The sequence below is a fragment of the Sorex araneus genome, chromosome X (genome assembly GCF_027595985.1).
Source record: "Sorex araneus isolate mSorAra2 chromosome X, mSorAra2.pri, whole genome shotgun sequence".
Classification (NCBI taxonomy): Eukaryota; Metazoa; Chordata; class Mammalia; order Eulipotyphla; family Soricidae; genus Sorex; species Sorex araneus.
In genome coordinates, this window is record NC_073313.1 from 332,973,633 (window position 1) to 332,996,015 (window position 22,383).

Consider the following 22,383-nt stretch of genomic DNA (forward strand, 5'->3'; position numbering starts at 1 on the left):
AGAGTTGTAAGCACTGAGTATGAAATGCAATGAGCAGAGCCTGACATAGAAAAGTGCTAAAAGAGTAAATAAGAGGATGGTGACATTTTCAAGGTTTGAGAGATCCTGAAGATGGCATCTCTCTGGAAAGAGGCGAGTGTTAATTTTTAGTCAAATCTTTTGGCAGAGGTATCAAAGAAAGCCATTACTATAGGGGCCAAGGGTCAAACTGACCAAGGACCATAGTTTTGAAACATATTTTATTCTCGGCTGGAGTGATAGCGCAGTGGGTAGGGCATTCGTCTTGCACACAGCCAACCTGGGTTTGATTCCTCCGTCCCTCTTGGAGAGCCTGGCAAGCTACCAAGAATAACTCGCCCGCACGGCAGAGCCTGGCAAGCTACCTGTGGCGTATTCGATATGCCAAAAACAGTAACAACAAGTCTCATGATGGAGATGTTACTGGTGCCCGCTCGAGCAAATCGATGAACAACGGGATGACAGTGATACTCGAATGTAACATTATGAACCCCCCACATACAGCAGTGGAGTGGGGAATATTGGGGCCCAGGGACACCTGGACTGGGCAGTTTCACTCTGGGTTACTTAAGAACCAGATGTGCCCAGTCCAGAACCTCCCTACTCTGGGAGTGAAAGAAGTGGACTGGGTCAGGGCCTCCTTGGAAGCTCTTGGCCCAAGCTTCAGGGGAAACCAGGAGACCTGTGACCACCTGGACTCCCACTGTGCCTTGCATCAAGACTGGACAAGAGTCTCTGCTCTGGGGTGGGGGGAGTGTCACAGTGTGATGTGCAGCTTGGCTTGTAGTCTCTGCTGGGAAGCAGCCTGTGGCCTCTCCAGCACTGTCTAGCAGAACTTTTTTTTTTTTTTTAATTTATTTATTTTTAATTAGAGAATCACCGTGAGGGTACAGTTACAGATTTATACACTTTTGTGCTTATACTTCCCTCATACAAAGTTTGGGAACCCATCCCTTCACCAGTGCCCATTCTCCACCACCCGTAAACCCAGTGTCCCTCCCACCCTCCCCAAACCCATCTCCCCCCCACCCCACCCTGCCACTGTGGCAAGGCATTCCCTTCTGTTTTCTCTCTCTAATTAGCTGTTGTGGTTTGCAATAAAGGTGTTGAGTGGCCGCTGTGCTCAGTCTTCTAGCAGAACTTTCTGTGCTGATGGGAATCTTTGGTGCCTGTGCAAACCCAGCTACACTGGCCACTGCACGGTGCGGAGGACCTGAAGTGTGGCTAGTGTGTGGTGAATGAAGTTAGCCACTCCAATCACCACACGTGTCTAGTGACCACCCCATCCCCTGCGTTGGACAGCAACTGCCCTCTTGCACTCGGGTCACTGGGCTCTCACACTACAGTCCCCTGGAGGGTTAGTATCTTTCATTTTGTACCCATAGAACCTGCATGGGGAGAAGCCAGTTGGATGAGACACAGAGGCTGATGCAGACCCAGATCTGTCCGGGGTTTTAACTCCCGTCAGTGGGACCTTGTCATCAGTCCCTGAAACTGCGATGTGATCCTGGGTCTCTCAGCTCTCGTGTCTGCCTCGAGAAAGATGGGGAGCAGAACAGATGGAGGCTATGGGCTTTCCCCAGCCCGGGAGTGAGATGCTGCCATTCTTCAGCCCCTGCCCCCCACTCCCGACACTTTCTGGTTGCTGGGGTGATGTAGGTCCATCTTCACATGGTGGCTCGGACAACCACACAAGATCACTTGAGTCCACAGGTCAGCTGTGTGCGGCTCACTTGGGCGGGCTGCTGGCGCATGGACAGTGCTCACCCTCTCGGCGTGTTTGCTTCTGTTCCCATCCCACCGGAAAGCTGTGGCTGGGGCCCGGGGAATATTTCCCTTGGCGGCCAGTGCTGTGCTTGCACAGTCCACTGTGGGAAAGTTCAGCCAGGGTGTCCAGAACCTGGGCAGCATCTGCGACCGCTGAGGTGCTTCTTATTCGTTGCTCTTGGCAACCACCTGGGACCTTCGAGCTTGTCCCTCCGTGGCTGCCTTCAACTCCCTGTGTTTGTTCAGGCAGCTTCAGTGTGGGGTGTTCAGCCAGGGAGTAAGCAGGGCACCGAGTCCTCACCTGGTCTTTCTTCCACATTACTCCCCAAGGGAAACATTTTCCCTTAAGATGAAGTTGGGTACCACAGGGGTTTACTAATGGGAGAAATAAAGTCCAACTTGGGGTTCACAGGGCAGAAGCAGTGCTTTAGGCTACTTTCCACTACCTTGGTCACCCCTGATTACCGAACCTTTTGTTCTCTTTCCTTCATATTCAGTGAGAGATATCATTTAGTTTTCTGAAAACTTGACTGTCGTGTTTCTGGCAAACAGAGTTTCTGTATGACAATGTTTTATGGCAGGTTTTTGATTTTTCCTCTTGGGTCACACTGGGTGGTACCCAGGGATCACTCCGGGTGGTGTGGGTGGGGAGGGAGGGCAGGCTGTCTCTCTGGACCCAGCAGGTTTGTTTTTGACAAGAATATGTGTGTCTTCAGTTTTTCCTGAAGACAGAACTAAATCTTCTCTGTGGTGGCCTTGGAGGTGACAGACAGCCTTACAGCCTTATCACTACAAGCTTCAATCCTTATCATCTAGCAAGGCATTTTTTCAGACATATGTACAGAAAGCTGCAAAGTTCCCTTTTCTTTGCAAAGCTATTTACTTCCCCGTTTTTCTGTTTGAAATGTACTGCCCCTTTCTAGAAACTGTCTAACCTCACTGGAAGGACCAAAGGACAGAGCCCACGGTGCTCTCTGGGCCCCTGAGTGCACAGGATCCAAGTCTGGGCTTTCTCTCACTCTCTCTTGTGTCAATTCAATTATTTCCAGCCTCACCGACTGAGAAGGGTAGAGGAAGGCTAGCTCCCTCCCCCACAGTTTTCTCTGCACAGACTGCCTCTGGTCTAGAGGAAATCCATTCAGTAGAATCTTAGTTTCTTAGCTCTGCAGACAGAACACAGGGCCCTCATATGATCTTCCTCTGCAAGAGGTGGTTAGTGTGTTTCTGGGGTGGGGGCTCAGAGGGCCCCAAGGAGCCTGCCCAGACTCATGTGGCTGCCCCTCAGGAACAGGCATACCCTGCCACCATGGCTCATGGGACAGGCTCTCCTGCCCCCAATCTCCTGGGTCATTGCATCTGACAGCCACAGATACTTGACTAAGAGCTCGGTGTCAGGTGCTGAGAGCCAAGCACCGGAGTGTGTGACTGGGGCACCATCCCACTCTGCCCACCTCAGCATCCCTGTAAGGATGCCACAGTGAATGTGGGGCTCATGCTGAACACAAGACCAAAGCTCAGTTCCCGCCTGCTTTGATTACTTCGTACTGTTGCCCCGGGTCTGCTAGCAAGACGGGTGCTGCGACTTCATACTGTCCACAGGGAGGGGTCATGGGAAACCTGCTGACCTGCCACCATTTCTGACCCACAGAAACAGCAACTTGATGTAGATGGGTGGTTCTGGGTGGGCTTTGTCACCCCATCGCCTACATCCATCCACGAGCAATATCTGGCTGGGGGTATGCTGTGCCTTCTGGTGAAGGCCGGGTATGCTACTGGCATCCTTCAGTGCACAGGAACTGCTTCTGCCCCCTATAGGGTGCTTCGGCGCCCACCTACTGTAACAGGCAGGTAGTTTCCGTTATGTGCCTCTCCCAAACCAACCTGGCAGGCGCTGCATAGACAATAAAGCTCTCCCCAGCAGGCGCTGGTCTCCACTTCACACCCAACCTTTTCTACTGGAGAGGAGCAGAGCGCAGCCAAGTTAAACTGTGACAACCAAGCCTGGAGTCACCAGCGTGGCTTCAAATGAGCCGGACCCTGACCCTTTCCGAGGAAGCTTCCTCACATGCTTCTTCCCCAGCAGGGCTGGCCAGGGCCATCACTGGAGGTTCCCGAAGGATGTGATTCCTGGGGTGCCATCAATGGAGATTCTGAGTCAGAAGGCTGGTGTGTGTGTGTGGGGGGGTTGGGGCACTGGGGAGCTGGTTGGCGTGGAAACCATCCTGCCCTGGCCCCCATCATTACTTCTGAGCTGCCCCTGTTCAGATGGCATCACTGCAGCCAGCCCTTAGCATGCATTTCCATAACCAAGCTAGGAGAGAGAGAGACCCTGGCTGCTCAGCGAGGTGTAGCCACAGCTTGTCCCGCAGAAATTCTAAGGGAGCTGAAATTGGATCCAGGAAGTTTCACACTTTTCGGACTCCAGGGGTCACCCCGGGTGTGTGATGAAGATGCAGACTCATCGGGTTCTACCTCTGAGGGATTCTGCTTCAGGGGCTCTGGCAGGAGGCCTTGGCATCTATATTTTGGTCCTGTTTTTTTTTTGTTGTTGTTGAACCAGAGCCACTCCCAGTGATGCTTAGGCTGCTGCTGTAGGCCCTTGGGCCGAGAGCTCAGTGACAATGCAGTGCTGCTGGGCACTGTCCCATGCACTCTCCAGGCTCCCGGGCGCAGGGTCTAGGAGAGGTCCCTGGCCTGCTGCTGTGACCCTCTAACATGTCACCCTGGGTCTCAGGGCCTCTGATGGAGGAGGAGGTGAGAGCTCTGTGAAGGACTTGCGAGGCTGCCTCCGCCCCCCCTCCCCGCCCTTACCCCAACCCCTCCCCACCCCCGCCACCCCGCCACCTCATCCCAGGACACTCACACACATGCTGGCTTGTCTTCCTGCACCAAAAACCTGCAGGTTCCATGGAAGCAGAACTGGCTGTGGGAATCCGGGCAGTCGTTAAAGTGGGACAACACGGCCGCGGCTACAGGGGGCTCAGCTGTGGAGAGAAAGGACACGGGGCTCAGGGACACAGCACTGCAGGGGCTCATCCTCCATCCCCCCCACCGCGTCCTCCTCAAGGAAGGCTCTGGTGGCCGGGAGCTCTGCTCCCACTCAAGCACCCCCCCCCTTTTTTTTGCTTTTTGGGTCACACCTGGAAACGCACAGGGGTTACTCCTGGCTTCGCATTCAGGAATTACTCCTGGTGGTGCTCAGGGGACCAAATGGGATGCTGAGGATCGAACCTGGGTCGACCGCGTGCAAGGCAAACGCCCTACCTGCTGTACTATTGCTCCAGCCCCTCCAGCACCCCTTCTGCGCTCTCACTCACTCTCCCACTCTCTTGCTCTCTTGGAAGGGGCTGACCCATGGCAGTGCTGGGGGCGGGGAGCACCAGGGCTGCACCCATCAGTCCTCTGGGTGGGGGCAAGCAGCACCTGGGAGGGGACCCAGCACCTCAGAAATGTAAGGCTTTCCTCCACCATGGGAGCTCTCCCCACCTCTGCCTCTGCCTCTGGAATTTTCCAGTAGGACATTATCTTTGTTTGTTTTTGTTTTGGGGCCACACCTGGCAATACTCTGGGGTTACTCCTGGTTCTACACTCAGGAGTCACTCCTGGCGGGGCTCAGGGAACCATGTCGGGGATCAAACCCAGTTTGGCTATGACTGAGCACTCTACCCACTGTGCTATCTCTCTGGCCCCATGGACTTTATAGTAGAAAATGAAGTGATCTCTCCAAAAGATTCAGTATGATTCAAGGACACCAGAGCAATTTTTACTAGTAAAAGCCTACTATTACCAAGAGTGAGCCAACTTGTCTTAACCAAGTGAGAGGGATGAGTGAATTTCCCTCCCTGCCCCATAGGGCCCTGGCAGCCTAAAACCTCCAGAACGCAATTGTTGCCACGCTTACGGCCGCTCTCCACAGGCTCACATGAGCCTCACCCATGAGTGAATCTAATGCATAATTGTCTTTCAAATTTTAGAATTCCTAGACCGCAAGGCTGCATTTGTATATACTCTCAAACTCTACCAGAGTAGCATACAGCATCTGATGGGGCTTAAAGTAGAAGGAAACCAATCTCATAGGGAACAAAAATATATGTATATATATGCACACAAGGCTCAACCTGAAACAAACATGTTAGTAATCTCTTATACAAGGACTTAATGGTTCCAGGATGAAATACAACAATCTTCACACACTTTTCTCTATGGAAACTTTGTTGGACCATTTTTACAGGATTATTCATAATAAGCAATACAAAATTAATTGTTTTGTTTCTGCTTTGGGGGGCACGGTTTGGGATTTGGGGTGAAAACATTTTAAATATGGTGGTGGGAAGGTGCAGTGGTGGTGGAATTCATGTTCAAATATATATATATAGCTATTTTTTGCTTTTTGGGGTTACACCTGGCAATGCACAGGGGATACTCCTGGAGGTGCTCAGGGGACCATATAGGATGCTGGAAATTGAACCTGGGTCAGCTGTGTGTGAGGCAAACGCCCTACCTGCTGTACTATTGCTCCAGCCCCTCAACTATTAAATGTAATGAATTATTGTGAACAACTTTATAAAAAATAAAATTAAATTTTAAAAAAGTGAGCCAACTTTACTCTGGCAAAAGGACAGCAGTCCTTATTTATTTTAAAAAGATTGCCTTCCTGAAATCTGTTTTTATAAGTGGGAAACCAGAAGTAAGATACAAGAGTGCCAAGTCAGCATTCAATTGGTTAATAACAATACAAGACATATATGACTGTAAGTGAAGTGGTACATTTCCAGTATGGTCGATCTCGAATGATTCTCCTTCGACACCAGAATAATCAGAATGGAAGTCTGAGAAGGACAAACAGGGAAACAGCAGCCATCTCCCTGGGTGGGGCTGAGCAGTCCTCACACCTGCAGTGGTCCAAGGCAGCCACCAGCAGCCCAGACAGAGCAGGGAAAGTGGAGGGGGGGCAAGGGAACAGAGCGGGCCCATCACTGTCCAGAGCCCGAGACAGCACCTCATCTCTGGCTTTCCCTCTCCTGGCTTCCACACAGCAATAAATAAAAAAAAAAAAAGCCAGCTCCAGGAGCCAGGGAGCACAGCTCAGAACCGGGGAGCACCAGTCCGGAACCACACCACAACAGACGTGCTACACTGTTAGACCCTTGAGACACGTTAGGCGTTTATTTTGGTTTTGTTGTTTGCTTTCAGACCACACCTGGCAGTGCTTAGGGCTTACTCCTGGCTCATACTTCGGGATCACTTCTGGCAATGATCAGGGGACGTATGTACAGGAGTTTGAACCTGGGCTGGCCACGTGCAGGTCAAACACTGTACTATCTCTCTGGGTCCCTGTTTTTATTTTGGGCCTCGCTCAGCAGTGCTCAGGGCTTACTCCTGCTTCTCTGCTTTGGGGACCACATATAGTGCTGGGGAGGAAATCCAGATTGGCTGCACGCAAGGCAAGTGCCTTACTCCCTGCACTCTCTCTCCAGCCCCCTTAGGCAGCTATTTCAAAAGGCCCAAGAGATGTTTCTACTGCTTCTCCCAAAAGGCTCTCTGAGTCTGTACTGGGTATTTGGGGAGTGAGTGTCTCCTTTGTGCTTGGAGCTCTTGCTCTTTGAGAACAGGCAGACCACTTCCTGTTTTGGGGAGGGGCTAAGACCATCACTGAGTAAACCTCAAACTCACACTGTTGGCTCTCTTCACGAACGGCTTCTAGAAGCATCATCACCTTGGAAAGTGCATTTCCCAGTGGAAAAAGCAGAGGCTGAGTCCACACCAGCCTTGGGGCGGCGAGGGGGCACTGAGTGGAGGCAGAGAGCTGGCGACCAGGGAGTGCCCCGCCTCTGGCCCCTGGATGCTTGTGCTGTCCTCACTGCTTCCACCGCCATAAGATGGGGCGAGTGGGGCGGTGCTGAGGCTGCACAAGGCTCAATGAAAGGGTGCGGGCCTCTCAGCTACAAGCGCTTTGTCATCACGGCAATCGGCAATCGCAAGCAGCTAGTGAAGCCCTCCTGCGAGCACTAATGCCTCCAGTCTGCCCTGAGTGAGCGGGGCCCCAGGTGTCTCCCTTTGGCTCCCAGCAATCATGACGTGCACACTCGAGGAAGCCCAGCATCAGGCGGAGGTGCTGACCCGCTGGTTCTGCTCCGGGACTGGGGCTGGGCCATCACTGAATATGGACAAAGGGAGGTTTCCCGAAGCCCGGGATGGATTCTCTGGGGCTGTTCCAACCTGCTCCTCGGTGCGCACCCACTCCACCAGTGGAGGAGCAAATCTGGAGAGATGAAGGGGCTGGAGAGGAGTGAGTGCATCTAATTCGATTTAGACGTTGAAAAGGCTTTTTGATAAGCTCCACAAAAGGCCTTTAGACAAGCACCTCCGAGCAGCTCTCTCTGTGTGTGTGTGTGTGTGTGTGTGTGTGTGTGTGTGTGTGTGTGTGGTGGGGGGTGGTGTCCAGAGCGTGCCTTAAGGTGTGGTCCATGGAACTGCAGTTTCCCCTCCCTAGTGCTTGTTGGGAAGCCAGGTTCCCGCCCCTCCTCTGCCCCTCCCCGCACTGACTGAATTGGGGTCTGTGTGTGTATGTGTGTTGGGGTGGGGGTGTGAGGACAGTGTGACAGATACTCCAGGTGCAGTTTTTCCCAGGCAGGTTTCTTGAGAGGAGGGAGAGGGAGAGAGGGAGAGAGATTGGGGGGGGGGGGAGAGAGGGATAGAGAAGAGGAGAGAGAGAAGGAGGGAGGAAGAGGGAGAGAGGGTGAGGGAGAGAGGGGGAGGGAAAAGGGGAGGGAGAGAGGGAGCAAGAGCAAGGGGGGGAGAGAGAGAGGGAGGGAGAGAGAGAGGAAGAGGGAGGGAGGGGGAGGGAGAGAGAGCACCTAGGTTTGCCCCAGGTGTGCTCAGGTTAGAACTGGATTGCACAGGAAACAATAGACAGACAAAGGGCAGCTCAGAAAGAGGGACCCACAGGGGGTCTAAGGCCGGCTCCTCTCTGCAGCTGAGGGGCAATTTCGGGGCGCTGAGCCTTGAGGTCTCTGAAGACTCTCTGTGTGTATGGGGGTGCTGTTGGTGGGGAGACATACTCTGGCTCTGCCCCATGGAAAGGCAGCTTTCACACAGACTGGGGGCCACAAGCCATGCAGTGGCCGTCTGACCAGGGCTGTGGATATTCTGGGGCTCTTAAATGACTTACGGGGCTTTATGAAAACAGGTGCCAGTCAAAAAGGGAAAGAGAGATGTGTGAGAGAGAGAAGTGGGGAGAGGGAGGAAGGGGGAGACACAAAAGGAAAGCAGGGAAGGGGAGAGAGATGGAGAAAAGGAGATGGAGAGGTGACAGGGGAAGGGAGGGCTGGAGCAGGGCAGTGAGGCTCACGCAGGCACACGTCACTGGACCTTGCTGTGGCGGGCAGAGGCCCCGGCGACTCTCCACGCCCCTGTCCGCAGCACAGCCAGTGCAGTCACAGATGTGAGCCCAAGGGCACTGAGCTCCTCTCCTGGGGGTGACTCTGAGGGACCGAAGTACTGGAGGGACAGGAGTGTCCCGGTTGGAGATCCACGCGGAAGCCTCAGTCAAATGCTGGCCAGGTCATGTCTGGTGGCAGGACACAGCCCAGGGTCCTCCACGAGCCCATTTGACGCCCCCCCACCCCCAACTTCGGAGGGAAGCAGGGGAGACAGCAGTGTTCTGGCCGGTCACCACCACAAGAGAAATGGCCTTGAAACTCTCGCCAAGTGGAAAAGGGACCCCTCAGTGTGGAACCCTTTGGGGAATGCCAACGAGGGAATCAAACAACTGAGGGGCTGCAGAGACGGTTAAGAGGGCTGGAGTAATAGCACAGCGGGTAGGGCGTTTGCCTTGTACGCGGCCAACCCGGGTTCAATTCCCAGCATCCTATATGGTCCCCTGAGCACCGCCAGGGATAATTCCTGAGTGCAGAGCCAAGAGTGACCTTTGTGCATTGCCAGATGTGATCCAAAAAAGCAAACAAACAAAAACAAGGGGGCTGGAGAGCAGGCTTGCATATGGGAGGCCCCACACGGTCCCCACAAGCTCTGAGCTTCAGGGGGTGGGCCCCTCCTTAAACACAAAACGGAGAACAACTAACAGAGTCAAGGCACCTGGCCTTTCAGTGGGCACTGACATCCCTAAGGGCCCTCTGCACGCTCATGGGAGCTACTCCGTGCCAGGCCTGCAGCCCCCGCCCCCCCCCCCTCCCCGCCGAATATCAGGCATTTCCGAAGCTCAGTTCTCTGCACGGGGTGAGCTGTGCCTCGAGTCTCCAGCAGCGTGGCTGGAGATGGAACTTGGGGGGGGTGGAACTCCCACTTGAGAGATGGAAAGCGAGGGCAAGGGCGGAAGGCAGCAGGGGGTGGGTTCCGGCCACACCCCCAAAGGGGTGGGCTCTGCGCAGATTGAACCCCCCACCCCCCCTCCCCCGCACTGAGTGCGGCACTTGCTCCTCTGTGTGTGTGTGGGGGGGGGGCTTCTGTAAGGCGCTGGACTCGGGTCTCACCCGAACCAGCAGAGGAAACCCCGCAGCACGCGCGTGCAGGGCAGCCTGCGCAAGAAGGCGGGTCTCCGCGTGCCAGGCAGGAGCTCAGGCAGCCTTGGAGAGGGGGCTGCCTCCTGCTGAGGGTGCGCGGGTGCCAGGTGCTTTCCTTATACACCCCGCTCCCAGGGGCCAGGCAGGTGGTCAGAAGAGATGCAAGTGGCACCTGGTTACTAACCTAACCCCAGCTCCGGGGTAAAACAGCTTCTATTGATTTAACGGAAATAAGCTTCTCCCAGGAAACCCCCCGATTCGGCAGTTTCCCAGAGAATGTGTCTCTCAGCCCCTCTTTCAATCTCCCCCTGTTCCCTGCTGGTCCTCTACCTCTCTCAACTCTTCCTCCCTATTATTTCTTTTGTCCCCTTTCCATCTCCCGCCAAACCCAAGAAACTATCAAGTGAAGGAGAAAAATAGTCCAAACACTTAAAAGAGGGGAAACAGTCACTTAGGAAAAGAATGGCAGAGAAGGAAGGGGGAGGGGGACACTCCCCAGGATCTGTGGAGGCCCGGGCAGGGGGAGGGATGGTGGTGGTGGTTGGGGGGGTCCCCAGGGTTCAGCACTAGATCCTCCCAACAGTGTCTGATTAGCACCCGGGGCTGATTGGAAAATCAAATGTTCCGGTTTTCAGCACAGATCTCAGCCCAAGCCCATCTGCAGCTGGAGTTTCAAAGGCGCTCAGTTCCTGTTGCTCTGAAATTTATGAGACGCCTTTCCAACGTGTTAACCAAACGCACATCTTGCAGACACCACCGTCCTCCGGGGAGGCTGGGGAAGCGCTGTCCAGAGACCACAGACCCGCTATTGGGGCCTGGAAGCCAGCCCACTGTGGGGAAGAGGGTCTGGGAAGAGTGATGGAGGAGCCGGGAGCCTTGGATTCCATTCCCAGGAGGGGTCGCTCCAGCCATCTGAACAGTTCCTTTCCGTAGCCCAGCTCTGGGGTATGGAGCTGTGTCCATACCCCAATTGCAGAACCCCTGTGCCCCTCCAACCCCCTTTAAAAGCTGCCCTAATTGGATTTGCTGCTGGGCTGAGCAGTGGGAGCGGCCCGGGCCTGGTGTCCTACTCCTCTCCAGATGTCAGAAGCTGCAAACACGTGCAGAGGTGACATCACTCACAGCTGCTTCATTACTTCCTCACATATCATGGCCAACTTTGGGACCATTGAGTAACAACACTGAAATTTTCTAAGAAGTGGGGTGGGGTGGTGTACTTGGAGCCAAGGTTTTTGACCTGGGATTAAATATCTCCTTTCAGACACAGTGACAAAGCCATCTAATGCTTCTGGAATGTCTAGGAGAAAAGGCAGTAGGTGAGGTGGAAGATGAGAAGACAGAGCAAGGTGCTCCGGGTCATCCTCCCCAGCCGCATCTGTACTCAGGAGTGACCCTTGGTGGTGCTCAGGGGACCATATTGGGGGTCCTGGGGATCAACTAGGGTCATGGCTAAAGCTATGGCACTGCAAAGCCATTTCTTTTTATTTCTTTAAAAAAATTTTTTTAGAGCATTACAAAGCCATTCATGATTGAATTTCAGCCATATGGGAGCAAGGCCATTTCTGCTATACTCTCTCTCCAGCTCTACGCCTGTAGCATGTGAACTGCATCCTCTGAAATTCTCCACTGCCCAGGTCTCCTTCCATCCCAGGGCCATGCGAGAGTTACACACAGTTCTGGGCAAGTTTGAGGCTACTTTGGGCCTGTTTTATGGACATGGAATTCCGAATTTATTCGGGACAACACATGAAGGTGTATGATGAGCCTGATGTGAAGGCTGGTTCAGATGTTACACTCAATTTCAGGGGGCATGTATCAGAGGGAGGCTGGTTATTGGGTCCTGCTCCCCTGGGCATTGGGATGGTGCTGGTGGGGGGGTAATGGTGGAGGAGAATTCTTACCAGATTTGTAGATGACCCTGAAGAGGATGGGTAATGCCTGTGTGGTGTGGACCTACAGGACTGAATCAGGGAAGATGCTGCATGAGTGGGAAGATCATGGGGATGGCCACAGGGGTGACGTTAGTGTGAAACAGACAAGGGAGGTGAAGTTATCCTAGTTACATTCATGAGAATAGGAAATCCAGCCCTTATTACGCTCTTATTCACGAGGGCTGCTGATTAATGACGTGACCTCAATGTTTTCCTGTGGTATATGCTTGGTGGTGGGAATGAGAAAAATATAATTTCACAACTCATTCGCTACAAAAGCCAGCACTAGTGAATAATTTTAAAAACAAGTGATAGTAAAGCCATTTGAGAAGAGTTTGGTTTCCCAGTACCAGTATGTAAAAGAAGACACAGTCATTTCATCAAACAGAATAAAGTAAGTTCTGAAATAGCTCCTCACTGCCCCGTTCCACTTGTTGAGAGGGCATGTGGAACTATTTTTGTCACTACCAGCCCCCCCCCACCCCAAGGTGCTCAATTTCCTGAGAGTATCCCCCATCCTTAAAGGTACATATTCCTCTTGAACATGATCTCTGACCACAGATGAACTCCAGCAATCTTTCCCAGCATGGGCTAATTTTGTCCCTGTTAGACCTTCATCTTTCCCAATCTAACCCACGCTTAGATCCAGGGAAACCGTCTGACCCCACCACTAAGCACCTGCTCAGTACACCCTCTCCACCTCCTCTGAAGGGCAGAGGAGACCTATTATCTCAGGAAACCTCAAAACCACTCTCTGGCTACACATTACTAGACTCTATTTTTCAGATGAAGAAAACTTGCCAGTGGACAAGACAGGACTAGAACAGGAATTTCACTTCAGTTCTCTCTGACTTAGGAGAATAAAGAGCTGCAGAAATTAGGGCACTATTCAAGTCCAGGAAGACCAAACAAACATGGAATGGCACACAGTTACACCTGCTCTACTGAGAGAGAGAGAAGCTTCCAGAAGCTTCTAGCCAGCAGAAGAGGGCACTTGTAGGAGAAATAAGAGGAAGAATTATTTCATTGTGGGGATGAGTGGGAACTCCACATATGGGACTTATTATTCCCACAGGGGATCAGTGGCTGAAAGACATAAACAGATGCACTAGCACCTTCTATCCATCCACAGATGATGGGGAGCTTAAGAGTAGCAGGAGGGAAGGTGGGGGCGGCTTCCCAGGAGGGCACGAGGTGTCCCACAAAACCGCCCCACTTTCTGGTCATTGTGTGGCATTCATGCCATGAGCTCAGAGGCTCAGCACAGCGCTGAAATACCCTCTTAAAATTCTTTGGTAGCTTTCACCAAGCTGCCGCAGGAAACCTAAGAGCACAACATCTGTGCTGATTTAGCTCCCTGTGATCATTTCAGACCCAAGGGGCATCAGAAGTGGAGGAACCAAGTTAAAAGAAAGATGTTAGTAAAGAAGCAAACAACAAATTTTCTACTTTCCTACAAAGATTCTGATTATGAAAGACTCAGCATGTGTGTGTGCATGTGTACATATTCATGTGTGTGTGTGTATATGTGTGCACAAGAGAGAGAGAGAGACAGAGAGAGGGAGAGGGAGAGGGGAGAAGGGAGAAGGGAGAAGGAGGAGGTGGGTGAGGGAGGGAAAGGATAAGAGAGAGGAAAGAGATTGTGTGAAGGTTAAAATATCCTGTGGGTATACCTTCCACAGTCAAGAAAATTAGTTTTTTGTCTTTGTCTTTGTTTTGGGGTCATACCCAGCTGTCCTTAGTGTTTATCTTTGTGCTCAGGGATCACTCCTGGTGGGCCCAGGGAACTATATAAGGTGCTGGGGAATGAACCTGGGTCAGACAGATGCAAGACAAGCACTTTGCCCACTGTACTATCCCTTTGGTCTTAAGACAAGTCTTTTATCTGGAGAGAAAACAAATCAGGAATTACCATGAAACTCTCAGGATTATTTTAGAATAAAAGGACTTCGTATTGCCAAGGCAAAATGATTTCAACTAGCAAATCATATTTGGGAATCTAACATAAAACTCTGAACTCATATGCAGTAAGGGCTAAGACCCATTTAACATGCACATTTAACATGCACATGCCATACTTCTCCACTTGTTCCTTCACATGTATCCACTGTGCCCAGGAACAAAGGGCGTGAGACAGCATGGGCCTGTGTGATCAGGGAGCATCTGAGTTCCCGGGTGGCTTAAACTCGGCTGTAAGCAGAGCAGAATACACTAGGTATAGAAGTTTACCCCCATCCCTTCCTCCTGACCCCATTTCTCCAGCCCCCAGGTTACTCTTTCTAGTGTTACTTTGGTTTTTTGTAATTTTAAGCAAAAAAACCAATTAAGAAAATTGCAGGTCATGGTTTTCTTTGAAGACGGAGAGTCAAATCTCCCCTCCCTCTTTTACTGTTTAATAATGTGATTTCAAAGAGAGATCACTTCTTTCCTATCTTCCAGGCAGAAAGTCCCATATTCTAATTACATCCTCTTGGGTGTTAAGCAGTATTCTGAAAATATTTCAAGTTTCCATTTATGAAGTAAACAAGGATATCTGTGTTTGGCTCTTGTCAGCCGGCTCTGAATGGGAACAGAAATGGCTCTGAAAACCAGGGTGCTGCTGGGTGGGGAAATTTTCTTTCAGCTTTGTTGGAGGTATAGCCCCGTTACAGCCCAAGGCTACCTGGCTGTGCAGTTTCTGAGAGTCTCTATTCTCTTCTCTATTAATATCAAAATTGTTAGGTGAAGTGGTTGGCAGGAAACCCTCAATCTACCCTTAGGGAAAAATGCTTCCGCTTGCAGTCTTTGAACTATAATTCCTTCAAACTCTCCACACTGAGTATATGTAAGCACGACCAGGATGATTACTTTTCTAGAACATTCTATGCCCACAGAAATTTTGACAAATGCCATTTTCAGTTATAGTCCTGCAGATGAAATCTGGATGATCATTTTAAGTGAGGAAACTGAGGAGAGGAGAGGAAAATTGAAGAAAAAGTTAAATAGTCTTAAAAACTTAGATGTAGGGCCTGGAGTGATAGCACAGCAGGTAGGGCAATTGCCTTGCATGCGGCCAACCCGGATCGGTTCCCAGAATCCCATATGGTCCCCTGATCACCGCTAGAAGTAATTCCTGAGTGCAGATCCAGGAGTGACTCCTGTGCATTGTCAGGTGTGACCAAAAAGCGAAAAAAAAATCCCCCAAAAAGGTAGATGTAAACCTGTAGCTAGACTTTGTCCATGATAAGAAGAGGTTTCCTTTTCCATTTGAGTTTTATATCAATGATTTTTGTTGCCATTAGATAAATGCTTTTTAATTAAAATAATATTCCAGAGGAAACACAGTGAGATGTTGAGACTACTCATAGGGTTATACGTATTTTTCTCTTTTATCATTTCCACATAAAATGAACATTTTGGAGCTTGAAAAGCATTATTTAAAATAAAACTGCACAAGTTATAAGCACAATTAAAGTTTAAAAATTTAAAAGTCTTATTTGTTTACTTAGAGATAGAACTGTAATTTCATAGACTACTTATTTTTGGACTGGAGCGATAGCACAGTGGCTAGGGCATTTGCCTTGCATGTGGCCAACCCGGGTTCGATTCCTCCATCCCTCTCAGAGAGCAAGGCAAGCTACCGAGAGTATCCCGCCCACACGGCAGAGCCTGGCAAGCTACCCGTGGTGTATTCAATATGCCAAAAACAGTAACAACAAGTCTCACAATGGAGACGTTACTGGTGCCCACTTGAGCAAATTGATGAACAACAGGACAATAGTGCTACAGTGCTACTTATTTTTAGCTATCTGAATCTCAGTTTGCACTAGATATATCATGTCACAATCTCCTGTTTGATCAGTAAAAGGGAACAAGGAGGAGGGAGACACAAGACAATACTTAGAGAAGACAGAAGATCCTTGTATGAAAGATGTTTGGCAAGAGTTAATCTCAGACTGGTCTCTAAGCACAGAAAACTCAAAAGTTCCTAACATGAACAGCAGCAAAACTCAGAAAAAAATTTATTTACTCCATTTCCAACCACCTCAGGCCTGTCATATTTTAACTGAAAGCTGGCATTAGGAAAACTATTCTGTGAAGGTGGTGGAGACAGAGAAGGTAGACTTCCATGAGCTCCCCTAAACCTGCGTTCATTTCCCACCCCACCTGGGTATACAGTCTTGTAGTTAGGTGTGATCCTGTAGCCAGGTTATAGTCAATTGATAAGAGCAGAAGGGATGAGTGCCACTCCCAGATTTGGTTCATAAAAATCTCCCCAGTGAGAGATCTTTTCTTTGTTCCCTAATTATTGGCTGACTGGAGAGACTTCCTTCCAAGACATGGAGAAGGGAAGAGTCACAGATATAAAGAAAGCTACAGGCCAATATCCTCAATGAATATGGAACTCAAATACTTTCAACAAAATCCCAGTGAACCAAATTCAACAACACATTAAAAAGATAGTATAGGGTTGGAGTGATAGTACAGTGGGTAGGGCATTTACCTTGCACATGGCAAACTGGGTTCAATCCTGGTGTCCATATGGTCCCCCACCCCCAGTACCTCCAGGGATAATTCCTTTTTTTCTTTTTAACTTTTTTAATTGACTCACTATGAGATAGACCTTATAAAGCTGTTCAGTATTGCATTTCAGTCATACACTATTCCAACACCCATCCCTCTACCATTGCACATTTCCCAGTGCCCCCAGTTTCCCTCCCATCACCCCCAGCCCCCTGCCTGCCTCTATGACAAGCACTTTTCTTCTCTCTCTCCTCCTCTCTCCCCCTCCCGTCCTCCCTCCTTTCCCCCTCCTTTTGGGCATTGTGGTTTGCGATATTGATACTGAACGGCTATCAAGAAAAGCCTTTTACCTATTTTTAACCCTCAGATCTTTTCCAGCTATTACTGTCATACTGGTCCCTTCTTTATCCTCAGTCTACCCCTACCCTCAGCCCCCCACACACTTGTGGTTAGTTCCAACCACTGGCCAGTCCTCCTAATAAGGCTGATTCCTGAGTGTAGAGCCAGAAGTAACACCTGAGCATCACTGATTGTGACACAAAAAGCTAAAAATAAAATAAAAGGATAGTATATCATGACCAAATGGGATCTATCCAAAGATGTTTAGCAGATGCAAATCAACCGTGATTAAAATCATAGTAAAATCAAAGATTTAAAATAGATTAATGTGATTAAATCACATCAATAAAATGGAAGAGAAAAATCAAATAATTATATCAATAGATCTGAAGAAAGCTTTTGACAACATATGTTACAATAAGAACTCTTGACAAAATGGGACAGAAGAAACACCCAACATAGTATATATAGGTCATATAGAACAAACCCATAGCTAACATCAAGTTCAGTGGGGAAAAACTGAACAAGAACAGGCACAGGACAAGGATATCCATTTTCAACATAGTACTGAAATCCTAATCATAGCAATTAGACAAGAAAAAGAAATATAAAGGATCCAAATTGGAGTATTTCTATTATTACTATTTGCAGACAGTATGCTAGTATGTACATAAAGCACTTAAAGATTTTACTAAAAAACTATTAAAAACCATAAGTTAAAACAGTAAAGTGATAGGCTACAAAACCAATGTACATGTCCATATTCCTATATTTAAACAATGAACTAGAGGAGAGAAAAATCAAGAAAAAAACTCTGTAGATAGTAGCATCAACAAGAATTAAGTATCTAGTGTTCAATCAAGGTACTGAAAGACTGATGTATCAAAAACTATGACAGTTTAAAAACTAGAAAAAGACAAGTAAATGGAAATTATTATGGATTGAAAAAATATTAAAATGGTCATCCTAGCCAAAGCATCATACAGATTCAATGAAATACTAACATGCGTACAGCTGCAAGAAAACACATAATCATGTAATTTGCTGTTACATGGCTGGACCTGGAGAGTATAGTGTTAAGTTAATCAGAAGAAGAGTGAGAGATACAGAATAATCTCTCTCTCTCTTCTATGGAAATATCATATGCATGAAAGATTATCAGTAACAGTATTATAAATCATGGTAGCTAAAATTTAAAAATATTAAAAGATTCCAACAGCATTCTTCAAGGAACTAGAACAAACATTACTAAAATTTGTATGAAACCACAAGATTATCTGAATAGCCTAAATAGAAATGTTTTTGGCTAAGGAAAATGAAGATGGGAGGCATCACATTCCCTGACTTTATACTATAAAGCTATAGTAATCAAAACTATGTGAAATTGGTATAAAAGCAGATACTCAGACAATTGGAATGAACTGAGAGCCAGGAAAAAAAATTCCTCATGTATTTGGACAGTTAATTAATGCAAAGTTAATTGAACCAAGGGTATAGATGGAAAAAAATAAAATCTCTTCATCAAATGGTGTTGGGAAAACTGTATAGACACATACTAAATAAGGGATCAGCATCACTCTCTCATACCATGCATAAAAGTAAACAAAAAATAATGGAAAGACTTAGATGTTGGGGGTGGAGCTGGAGGGGTGAGACGGTGGTGGAGATAACAATGTATGAGATTCTGGGTTTGATACCTGGCACCGCTGGGGGTGGAGGGGAAGACTTAGATGTTAGATCTAAATTCATAAAATTCACTGAAGAAAGAACAGGCAAAGACCCCATTCTACTGTGTTAGTGGTGTCTTTGGTGATTTTACTCCTTAGCCAGGACAACAAAGAAGAAATAAATGTGACTGCACCAAACTACAAAGCTGCAGTGTGATGGAACTATTATTAAAATAAAAAGATCCAATTTCTCCCTTGAGAAAAAAATGTAGGTACACCATACATTAGACAAAGGGCTAATATCCAAGATAAAATTACAGAACTCAACAACAACCCCATGAAAAAAAGGGGAGAAGAGATAAAACAGACACTTCTCCAGAGAAGACATAACAACTGGGCATCAGGCACATGAAAAAGTGCTCATTATCACTCATTACCATGGAAGTGAAAATCAAAATGACAGTGAGACATCATCTCATACCTGTGAAAATGACCTAAATCAAAAAGGACGAACCAACCAGTGCTGGTGGGGATGTGAAGTTAAAGGAACCCTCATTCACTGTTGGTAGGAATGTAAACTGGTCCAGCCCCCTATGGAAAACAGCATGGAGATTTCTCAAAAAAAATTAAAAAACAGGATAATCATATGATCCAACAATTTCACACTCCTAAGTATCTATGCAATGAACACAAGAACATCAATTCAAAAAAGACACACCTATGTTCACTTCAGCACCCTTTATGATAGTCAAGATCTGGAAACAACCCAAATGCCCCATGATAGACAAGTCGATGCAGATATGTATATACACACAATGGAATCCTAACCAACAACTAGAAAGGATGATATATTGCCTTTTGGTATAGCAGGGATGGAAGTGGAGGGGTCATGCTAAGTGAAATAAGAAAGAGAAAGACAGATACTAGGTGATACCACTCAGGCATTGTCTATAAGGCAAGGCAACAAGGTTGAGTGAAAACAAATCCTTAGACTCTGACTACAGGATTGAGGTTACCAAAGGGGCAGTAGATAGGACAGACTGAGGAAATGAGGAGGTTCAGTCAAGAGATACCAGCACCTTGGTGTTGAGAGTGCTGTGGTGATATTGTACCCTAAGAACAAATACTCTCTTGGAAACTAACGTTACCTAAAAAAGGAATAAAAACAAAAATAAGGTAATATATGTCGTTGTAGAAATTTTAGAAAACACAAATTCCTAAAAAATTACTTTCTTTATAAGAAATGTCTTTGTCACCCTTCCCTTCCCTGCCCCCAGTGTCAAGAATAGAATCCAATGCTTCATTCATGCAAGGCTTGTCCTCTGCCTGAGTCCACTCTCCAGTCCCAGAAATAATCACCATCTTCAAAAACACTACAAATACATGCCATTTCTACTCAGCTTCCTCTTTTTAAACAACAACAGCAAGAAATCTTTGCATAAGGGTCTATGTTCCTTAAATCCCCGTTTCCTTGTAGTGATTTCAGAACAATGGTTTCAACCATTTTACACCTGCAAACAATCAATTAAACATGGGAGAAAAATCTTGTGGGCTGCGAAGGCAGAGACAAAATCATTTTTTCTATGATTGTATTGTTTATATTAGTTTTAAAATACAAAACGAAAATGCTATCTGATGTACCATATGTTAAGTGGCAATAATTTTCAGTGATTAGTAGGACATGACTGTGGATCAGTATGCGTCCAGGAACTGGCAGCTAAAAACTACTGATTTAAAATAGGTATACCCTCTTTGTAATGCTTAGGATTATCTTTACATTTAAAAGTGGATTTCATTTTTGCTAATTGCTAATGTTAAGAATGAAATTGGGTAAGAAATTTAGCATTCCTAAGCTGGAGAGAGATAGAGTGATGGAAGGTATATGCCCAGTGTGCATGTGACCCTGATTGTATCTCTGGTACCACATGGCCTCCTGAATAGGAGTGACCCCTGAGAACAGAGCCAGCAGTATCCCCTGAACACCACTGAGTGTGATATTAAGAAGACATAAAATCCTCCTCCTCCAAAACACAAAAATCTACCACCTGCCCCAAAGAAAGTTAGACTGTTTTTACTTACTCTTTCCTCTTATCCCCATTTTCAGTTGTTACTATAATCTTATTGTATAGCCTCAGTATACTTACACAATAGTTTGTATTTGGGAGAGGGGTTTCCTAAGCAGTGCCAGGGGCCATCAGGATTTCTTAAGTGGTACTTGGGGGAGCTTGAGGCGCCAGGAATCAAACCTGGGGCCTCCACCAGCCAGGCATGCACTCCAGCCCATCAAGCTATTTCCATGGCCCTTATCTATGATTTTAATAATAACTCCCATCTGTACAAGTAAAAACTAACAAAAATTCCTTAAATACACCTTATCGCTATTTTAATTACATCTCATCTTTCTAATTTGGATATATATATATACACACATATACATATACTTATCTATATATAACTTTGATACACCTGCTACTTAACTGAATGGGAATCTGGATATTCCCCCCCCCCCCAGTAAGGACATGTAAGGGGTATGTCTACTCAATGAAATATTTTATGTTTGAGAACATCTTTCTGTTTTATTATCAATATTCATGGATTTCAATATGAATGACAACTTGGGCCACAATCTGTAGAACCCAGAATCTTCCCATCATTTCTTCTTATTTCATTTAATTGTAATAAACACTTAATTTCTATTGAAAATTAATGTTTTCATTTTAAGAACACAGTTTTGATGTAAAACTGGCTAGCCACTGGGCTTGTCTTTTCATTCTAAGGACAAAGTTGTATCAGCTTAGAAAAGTTCTACTTAGTCCTTTGAGGAGTGTCAATCTTACTTTTTTTTTAATATCTTAGAAATATTATTGTGTATAATGGATCACCTAGCTTTGTTTTCCGCACTCTCTCCCCTATCATTATTTAGTTATTTGTCCTCTAAGTTCTGGAAGAAATTTCCCAACTTATGTAATTATTTCACTAATTTACAACAATAGCCTATAAAGCTGTAATACTACAGATCTGTTGCTCATTGGTCATTGTGGATTCAAAATTGTTTGCCATTCTATTTTTCCCCATCTCTTTGCAGCTATTTTTTTTTGTTTGTTTTACTTATAGCTCCAGGCTGAGAGTCTATAAGTGCACTATCAACTTCAGTCTTGAAGATACAAATTAGAGACTATTCAACATCTTCTTCCACTTTTCAGGAGTAGAGACAGTCATTAAAATTCCACAGTGCTGCTCTTCCATAAGTCTTTCTTGCAGTCCTTTCTTGCATCATCATCTTTACAAAGATCTACTTTGTTGAGCCGGATGGGGTATTAAGGTAGATCCTATCAGAACCTACTGATGTATACCTATTCAATATATTGGGACCAGGTAAAGAGAGAAAAGAAGTTTAAGTATACCGTGTTTTTTTAAATTAATTTTTTAAAACTGAATCACCGTGAGATACAGTTACAAAGCTTTCATGATTGAGTTTCAGTCATGCAATAATCAAACACCTATCCCTCCACTGGTAAGTATACTGGTTTTATCTAAGAAATCTGGTAGGGGCAGGAAAGTTTATCTTGGGTTAGAAGATTTTATTTCCCCCCTACTTTGCTAAATATACCATGCGTGGCAGGCCTGAAGAAGAGC

General features: G+C 47.2%; 1 protein-coding gene across 1 annotated transcript in view; it reads right to left on the reverse strand.

The window, feature by feature from the left end:
• The window catches only part of TGFA (transforming growth factor alpha), a 116,685-nt gene that overhangs the window by 16,681 nt on the left and 77,621 nt on the right, over positions 1-22,383 (reverse strand). The window contains exon 3 of the mRNA XM_055122783.1: positions 4,649-4,769. Within this exon, the coding sequence (XP_054978758.1) occupies positions 4,649-4,769 (121 nt within the window). The remainder of the gene's footprint in view (positions 1-4,648; positions 4,770-22,383) is intronic.